This window comes from Benincasa hispida, chromosome 3, assembly GCF_009727055.1.
Source record: "Benincasa hispida cultivar B227 chromosome 3, ASM972705v1, whole genome shotgun sequence".
NCBI classification, from domain to species: Eukaryota; Viridiplantae; Streptophyta; class Magnoliopsida; order Cucurbitales; family Cucurbitaceae; genus Benincasa; species Benincasa hispida.
Window position 1 is genome coordinate 49,614,548 of NC_052351.1, and position 8,452 is coordinate 49,622,999.

General features: G+C 27.6%; 1 protein-coding gene across 6 annotated transcripts; it reads left to right on the forward strand.

The window, feature by feature from the left end:
• Window positions 1-4,821: 4,821 nt before the first annotated feature.
• Window positions 4,822-8,069, forward strand: LOC120074742 (unknown protein 1). Of its 6 annotated transcripts, none has more exons than XR_005481055.1 (4): window positions 4,823-5,084; window positions 5,305-6,083; window positions 7,204-7,298; window positions 7,378-8,069. XR_005481055.1 is itself a non-coding variant. In XM_039027968.1 (3 exons), the coding sequence occupies exon 2, from the start codon at window positions 5,326-5,328 to the stop codon at window positions 6,031-6,033; it is 708 nt and encodes a 235-aa protein (XP_038883896.1). In that variant the 5' UTR covers window positions 4,823-5,084; window positions 5,305-5,325; the 3' UTR covers window positions 6,034-6,079; window positions 6,183-6,588. The 6 variants fall into 6 exon arrangements, 3 of the variants coding, with proteins under 3 accessions (XP_038883895.1, XP_038883896.1, XP_038883894.1); XR_005481054.1 differs by having other exon boundaries at window positions 5,305-6,079; XR_005481056.1 differs by lacking the exons at window positions 7,204-7,298; window positions 7,378-8,069 and adding an exon at window positions 6,183-6,588.
• Window positions 8,070-8,452: the final 383 nt, after the last annotated feature.

Below are 8,452 nucleotides of genomic sequence, written 5' to 3' on the forward strand. Positions count from 1 at the left end.
AAAAATAATTTTTGGAAAACATTTTTTTCTAAGTTATTTCAAATCTGCCTTAGTTTAAGTTCAAGAATATTTTTAAAATGCACTTTCACATTTTTCTATTTTTTTTTAGTTTTTTTTTTATTTATTGTATTATTATATTATCCTTTTTAATTCTCACTTCCTTGTCTAAAATAAAATTTCCGTAGATTCATTTCTTTCTTTATTTTTCTTAGATATCATATCTAGTTAGTCTATGTTCTGTATTCACATAATTAATATAGGAAACATGTTAAAATAACAAAGATCGAAATATAATTGATCGGTATATAAGATGATATGTTATATAAATTGTATTATTCGTGCACTTATCAAAAAACGATGCTTAATTATATCAAAATACTACTTTTCTCCTTTAAGCTTCTTGTTGATTTTATCTTTCATTTATGAGGGCAACAATCTTCGATTTTATGGAGAAACTTTTCTTACTTGTATAAGTTCTTAAAGAAAATTATTTTGGAAAGTTTATAACTAAAAACAAAAAAAAAAAAAAAAAACTCTTACACGGCCTCTTTTGATATTATTAGTACTATTAGATTGCAATTGCGTAATTAGGTATGTTATATTTAAGCTATAGAAAACCCTAATTTTAGTTTAATAACATTTTCAATTTTTTTAGGATCATTTTTTTAAACATAAAGGATTAAAATGTTGGAAATAACTTAGCGCCAAATAAATATTAAAACTCAAAGTCTATGATTATTTTTTTTATTTCTCAAATCTAATTTGATTAAAAAAATTATAATTTTCGAATAATTAGATTTAAGATTAAAATACTAGTTTATTTCAATCTGAAGTCAACATTCTATCGTGAAAAAAAAATTGATCATTTCAAATTAATTAAAGGTGACAAAAGTTTATGATTTTTTCTTTTTCAAATTCTAGTAAAATCAAAATTCAAATTATTAAAACGATAAATTAAATAAATTTAAAAAGTCATAACCATCTCTATTTCAAAATTAAAAATATATATATTCTTCCAAATTTTTTAGCTTGGTTTAAACTTAACTATTCTAAAAAAAACTAGCTGAAATGTACATGAGTACGTTCAAATAAGACTCTAGGTTTGAAAATCATTTTTTTATATGGTTTGTTTTTAAAAAAGTTATAATATTTAAAAAAAAAAAGAATAAAAATAATAATATTATTATTATTTATTAAAAATTATAGTCACTTTGGTTAAAAATCAAATGTATTTGATAGGTAGATTTGGAGTATTTAATAATTTCTGTTAATTTTGTACTACTATTTTCTAAATTTCGTGATAACTATCTCTAACTAATTTTTAATTTTAATTTTGATAATTTGATTATCTTCATAATTTTAAACTTTCATTTAAACCAATATTTTGTTTTTCTAAATTCATGATATTATATTTTTTAAACTTTTTTTTTTGTTGAATGATTTGATTGCCTTTTTACTTTTAAACTTTAAATTAAATAAAATATAATTATTTTTATTTTTTTAAAAAAAATCGTTATAAAAATCTCTTATATTATTATTATTATTATTATTTCAAATTTGATTTAAACCAATACTTTTTATAACAAAAATCCCAATAAACATTTCATATTTTATAAATCTCTTTTATTAAATGATTTGATTACTCTCCTATTTTTAAACTTTAAAATATACCAAAACAAATCTTTTTTTTTTTTTTTAAATTTCATGATAATAATCTCTGAGTTACTTTTTTTTTCCTTCTTAATTTCAAATTTTGATTTAAACCAAATATTATTTAAAAACAATTTAGGATAACACTTTCTTATTTTTTAAAAAACTTTTTTATTGAGTGATTTGATTATCAACTTACTTTTAAACTTTAAATTAAACCAAAATAGTTCTTTTTTAATTATTTTTTTTATTTTGTGAAAATAATCTCTTACTTTTTTTTCTTTTAACTATGTTATTAGTTTCAAATTTTAATTTAAATATTTTTTATTTCGTGATAATTATTTCTTTTTCTTTTTCTTACTTTTTTTATTGGACGATTTAATTATTTTTTTACTTTTAAACTTTAAATTAAACCAACATAATTTTTTTTTTAATTTTTTTTTATAATAATACCTTGTTTAATTTTTTTTATTATCTTCTTAATTTCAAACTTGGATTTAAATCCATAATTTTTTTTAAAAAAAATATCATGTTCTACTTAATAATTTTTTTTTATTTGATGATTTGAATAGTCTCCCAATTCTAAATTTTAAAATAGATCAAAAGATTTTTTTAAAATAAATCAAAATATTTTTTATTTTTAATTTATTTTGAATTGGATAATTTGATTATTCTCCTGATTTTAAACTCTAATTTAAATCAAAGTATTATTTTTTTTTCTCGTTAAAATCTGATCTATATTAATTTTTTTAATAGATTTAGATGATGTGATTACTCTTTCAATTTGGAACTTAAAGTAATAGAATATTGTTGTTTTCTATTTTGTATAAAATGTCATAAAGATTCTTAGTTGTAAAAAAGATGAATTGATTATCCTCCTAATTTCAATTATTTTTAAAAATTTTATTTTAACAAAAATATTTTTTATTCAAACAGAAACTCTAAAAATTTTTCCTCTTTTGATTTGCAATGATCTTCTTGATTTTAAACTTTATTTCATTTTTTATGAATTGGTATGAAGATTTTTACTAGTGGAGTAGGATTGACTTAATCCATAGATTATGTCTTTCACTTAATACTAGAAGCGACAAATTATTATAAGCCCCTAAACACATTGGTGTGTACTTTATAAAAATAAAAACAATAAAAAATACAAAAGCAAAAACATTAAAATAATCAACCACAAAAGCATTAAAACAAGCGATTTATTTAATCTTGAACCTTACAAGCAAAATCTTTTCACATCTTTTTCAATAAGTGATGATTAGTAGGTGAACCTGTTGCGTGTATGAAAAAAAAAAACTACAAAAACATATATGGCCTAATCATCACTCTAGAACCGTTAACCACCTTCTTTGCATTCTCCGATGTCGACTAGGCTGGCTATCCTGATAGCATATTTTTCGGAAAAAACCTACTGACTTGGGTTTCTAAAAAGCAACCGACTCTTTTCAGTTATAGTGTCGAAGCATAGTACAAGGTACTCACCCGAACTACATCTGAACTTTTATGGCTTTCTTACTTGCTACGCGATCGACTCCCAACTAATTCATGATGAGCGCACCAACTTCCTGGCAAGATGCCTACGATTAAAATGCACCGACATATCAAGATCTAAATTTGAATTGGTTCTTGGTCCTGGTCAAAGACCACTGTGTTTGCACTGGCGGTTCAATCGAGTGTGCTCCAAGTTGCTACAGGGTTTCAATCCAAATCAGATACAGCTAAATGAAAGCAAAAGCAAAGACCACGAGTGTTAGAATTACATTCACATATCTCCACTAGAAAAAGTGCTTTCTCAACTCATATAAGGATCTCAGGTCCCATAAATGCATGATAAATACCGCATTAAATCACTCTATATGGTTTTACAAAATTGAAAAGTGGAAAAAAAAATTGAAAAAGATGACGTAAGTTATATAGAAAAAAAAAGTGAGAAAGGGAGATGTGAGATCTTCCTATATAAGATAGAAGAGATATATGAAACAAAGAACCTAAACTTCTTAATGAAGGAAAATAAACATTGAAAAAGAGGTTGCTATTAAAAAAACTGCAACAAGTGTTTTTTTTTTTTGAAAAAAAAAAGAAAAAGAAAGCAAAAAAGTTAGAGAAACAGTTAAACAAAATTATTATTATTATTATTTTTTAAAAAAGAGAGGATACTTGGTGGAAAAGGAGAGCTTGACCTTAGTTATTTATAAAGGAAATTTATATCTCAAATCATAATCAAATTGATTTTTTTTTATTTTTCTTTATTTAATGTGAAGTAGAGATTATTAGAGATAACGTTTGATTTTTTTTTTAATTGTGAATAAGAGATTAGAAGATAAAATGTGATTTGTTATTATTATTATTTTTAACTTTTATTTAACTTGAATTAGATATTAGAGATAAAATGTGATTTTAAAAAATTCGTGAATAAGAGATTAGAGAAAGATTATTTATTATATATATATATATAATATATATATATATATATATATATATATTTTAAAAAAAATCATTTATTTAAAGAGAAGTAGAGATTATTAAAGATAAAAAATATAATTTTTTAAAAATAATTAGAGACTATAGAATAAAATGTAATTTTTTAATTTTTTTTTCTCAAAGTGTAGTAGATATTGTTGATAAAATAAGATTTTTTTTAAAAATAATTTAAATGTGAAATTACGTAAGATATCCAATGATCGTCAACTAAAAGAAGTAAAAGTAGAAAACAAATATTTATCTCCATAGTCTATTTTAGATAGTATAGATTAAGATGAAAAAATATGCACTCAAAATACAGTTTTCTTAAATCCAGCCTATTCTAACCTCCTACCTAATCTCAGATTTCACATTCACAAGTTTAAGATTTCAAACTTGCATCTTTTAAAGGTCTTTTCAAATCGACTAGAGAAAAATATGATTTTAAAAAAAAATTATTTAAATTCTTTTGATAAAAATGATTTAAAATACACTTTAAAATTTGAAAAAATATTTCAAAAACTATTTTAAACGTTCAAATACTTCCAACTTTTTTCTAAAATTATTTATTTTCAAAACTAAACTGTTAAATTTGTACCGATAAAAAAGAGCTTTTGAGAAAAAAAAATACTTTTTTTTTATTTTTAAATACCATTGTTTTTTTAACCTTTTAACCTAAAAACAATTAAAAACTCATTCAACCGTTTTAGAACTTGGAAATGAGAGGAAGAAGAAGAAGGTTTTAATGACCGTTCGATGAGTTCTGATCTACAGTTTCCAGTTTCACTCCCAAAAACTCCATTTTTGCTTCCACTTCCAGTCTCCATCTCTCTCTTTCCTCTCCCTCTACGGTGATTTTCTTTCTTGATTTTCGAGCCATATTCTCTAACTTTAAGCTTTCCTCTCTTCCCCTTTCCATCGCCGTCTTCGTCTTCAACCTCCGTTTAATCCTGTCACTCAGCCGCCAGGTAAATTTCTCCTCTTCTCTTCATTTTCCAAACGCTTCGCCGTCTTTTCCCCTCCCCTGCATCTGGGTTTCTGTTCTTTCCCCCTTTGATGTTGTTCACAACATGGAATCTTCAATAACCCAAATGTTCTTTTTCCATTTTATTGCGTTAGTTGATCAGATTCCTCGTTTTTGTTCATTTTGTATTCACTATTTAGTTAGGGTTTTGTTTTTTTTTTCAGGGTTTTTTTATTTAACGAAGAATGGATTTTGCGCGATGTACTGATGAATCAAAGGAATCAGAAAATTTATCTACCAAATGTTGTAATAAAGTTGAAGCTCAGCCTGAGATTGTTGAGCTAAGGGCTCCTCTTGGACCTTCAACACCTGATGCTGATAGAGAGAGTGGTGATTTTCTTTCTGATTCTAAATCCCCACTCACTCAGGTTGTGACTAGCAAACCTCTTTCGTTAACTTGTATAGATTCTTTGGATGAGAAGATTGAAGCCCCCTTAGAGGATTCTGACTCTTTTGATCCTCTTTGTAGTCCTCGTACTCCTAAGGATGGTGTTTTTGATCCCTTTTCCCCTGGCCCTGCTCATTTGGCTTTAGCTCCTATCTCTAGAAAGTGTTTTAATGGCTCTGTTGGATTTGTTGCTCGCCGCCTTCAATTTGGTTCTTCTTCTTCTTCTTCTTTTTTGCAAATAGTGGAAGCTGAAGAAGAACAATCCATTTCTGATAATGAGCTGTTGGAGGCAGTTTATGAGAATCTCTTGGAAGTTATTGTTTCCCATCAAGCCGAGTCCTCTCTTGGTCAGCTATCAAGCTCTCAAAGTGATTCTTCTGATTGTAGTACCCCTCCTACTTCGTTTGTGAGTGGGGTCGCTCAAACTTGCCCTGCTGCGCCAGTCAAGCCGTTGAGAAAATTGCGAAATCTGGACATGGGTTTGTGCAGAAAGCTTGAGTTCTGAATATTGATGCACTTCTAATTAGCTTCCAATCATTGCATAGAAGAATGTAGGTACAACTGACTCTCGAGAATGAATTACTTACTTGCTAATTTGAACATCTGACGTTTCTGTACTAAATTATATGACTAGCAAAATCTCTGCTGAAGCAGGCTGATTATTGTAAATTTTTGGAAGTCTTCTTTTGATGAACAAGCTTGTTGGGTTGGACCATGGGTGTTGTCTTGTGATCTCATCTCCACAGTTTGGTTAAGAATAGGATTGTTGAAAATGATATTGACCAATAAGCCAGTCCTTTTGTGTTACTCTGATGATCAGCAAGTTGTTAATATGATGTCACCGTTGTTCCTTTAGTTGGTATTATTTTATCTCCTAGGCAGATATGCACTTGTAGGAAATGCTGAATGAAGAATTATTGGTTACTTGTATCATTGTTATCATTTGGCAAGAGAACTTGTTGGCTCTTACTTTTGTTCTGTCAGGATTATACCATTTCTAGCCCACTTCCTATATTGAATGTTAAATTCTTATTTCAATAATAACTATATTTTTTTGTAACTTATGGTGATTTAACAACCAGCCACGGTACAGGTTCGAACACTCTTCAGTTTTTTTTTTTTTTTTTTTTTGGGTATTAATTTGAATCTAATTAGCGATTTTATGAATTAGTTAAGACTGAAATATGCTTATGGAATCAAACTAATTTTGAACTGTTGAGGATATTATGACATTTGAAGCAACATTGGATTATCGATTTGTACTTTTATTCACTGAACTTGCTGGAATGCCTTGAATCTTTTATCTGATGCTCCGAATGATCAAGCATGGGGTCTTGCTGTTATTTACGCTTTTGGCTATGGGGTCTAGAGGAGTGTGTTATATAAATTCTCCAACTCTATTAGTACCTTTGAATCTGTAATATGATATTTTCTCTCTAATAATAACTGTTCTCTCTCTTTGTCCGTGGACGTAACTAACACTCTATTAGCGAATGACATTAATTTCTATGTCGATTCTCTACCATTTACGTTCTCTGTTTGTATTTTATTTGTTGATTTCATAACAGAGTTGTTCATTTGAGATGTCTGAATCATGTTGTGTCCAAAAATGAATGATGGTGGGACTCCCAGGGTGATTGTGTAGTAGAATACTAGAACTTAATTGTTTCTGCAGATCCTGGAGAAAATGGACTGATGCAAACAAACAGAAGAAAGTGTAGGGTCCAAATGATGCTTCCATTTGCAGTGCATTGAAATGAGAAATGTTGGGTATGTGAAGGCCCATTCCCTGCCTTATCATTTTGTTACTTATCATTATTAAAACTTGATGGCTGCTTCTTTTTCACAGCAAGAAGAACTCAGAATGAGGGATTGGTGGCAGTCAGATTCTCTTGGCCTAGGAATGGGTGTTGCTTTCTTCTCTTGTGCAGGCAGAAAGTGGAAACTGTCAACAATGGGTATACTTACAGTCTTAAAAGTACATAAATTTTTTAGATTTGATTTAGTCTTAACTTTTTATCTAGTTGATAGTTGGATAAGCTCAGTTTCACTTTAAAGTTTAAATTTCATTAAATTAAATATTGACTCCAAATAAAATACCTGAAGTTGGTTTAATATCGAAAAAAGTAAAACTTTGTGGGAATGGATTCAAATTCCGATTTTCCATGGTGATCATCTACCTACAATATGTGTCATGAACCAATGAAAAGTCCTACGAGTTTTATGACATCAATATACCATGGATGTGAAATGTTTCTTTTCCAAAAAAAATATACTATAGATGGAAACTACGAGACTAATATCATTTTTATATTGATTTTTTATTTTAAAGAGAAGATTTGTAACCTAATTATATGGGATTTTGTTGCTTTGACGAGATACTTATTTTTTTCAATAGTTTATTATTGAATGTGTTAGTTGGATCTGGGTATCCGATGTTTTTTTATTCATTTGACTTTGTGGTTCATTTAGAATATTTTGTGTATGTAAGATTTGGATCATTAAGGTGATTTGTTGGTTCAATTGGAACCCAATTATTCATTTCGTTGACCTATGGCTTTCTTTTACATTATTTAAGATTCATCAGAAAGCAATTTCCTTGTAAACTTTTTGTATTTCCCATAGCTGCAAGACAACAAATTTGTTGCGATTGGGTAAAAAAGAATGACTTCATTTGACGTTCTTTCTTTCATACAAAAACCCGTTCGAACTATATGTATTATTATAATTAGGGTTTCGATACCTAATTTTGGAGATGATGAATTTTAAAAAGTAAATAGGTTAAGCTATTGCTTGATGTATTGACATGATTTCTTGGTACCGATGAAAAGACACGTTTGAATATGTAAAAAGAAAGTGAATAATGACGCCAAACAAATAGTGAAAGAAGTGTTCAAGTGTAGAAGAATTAGCAATAAAGCTTA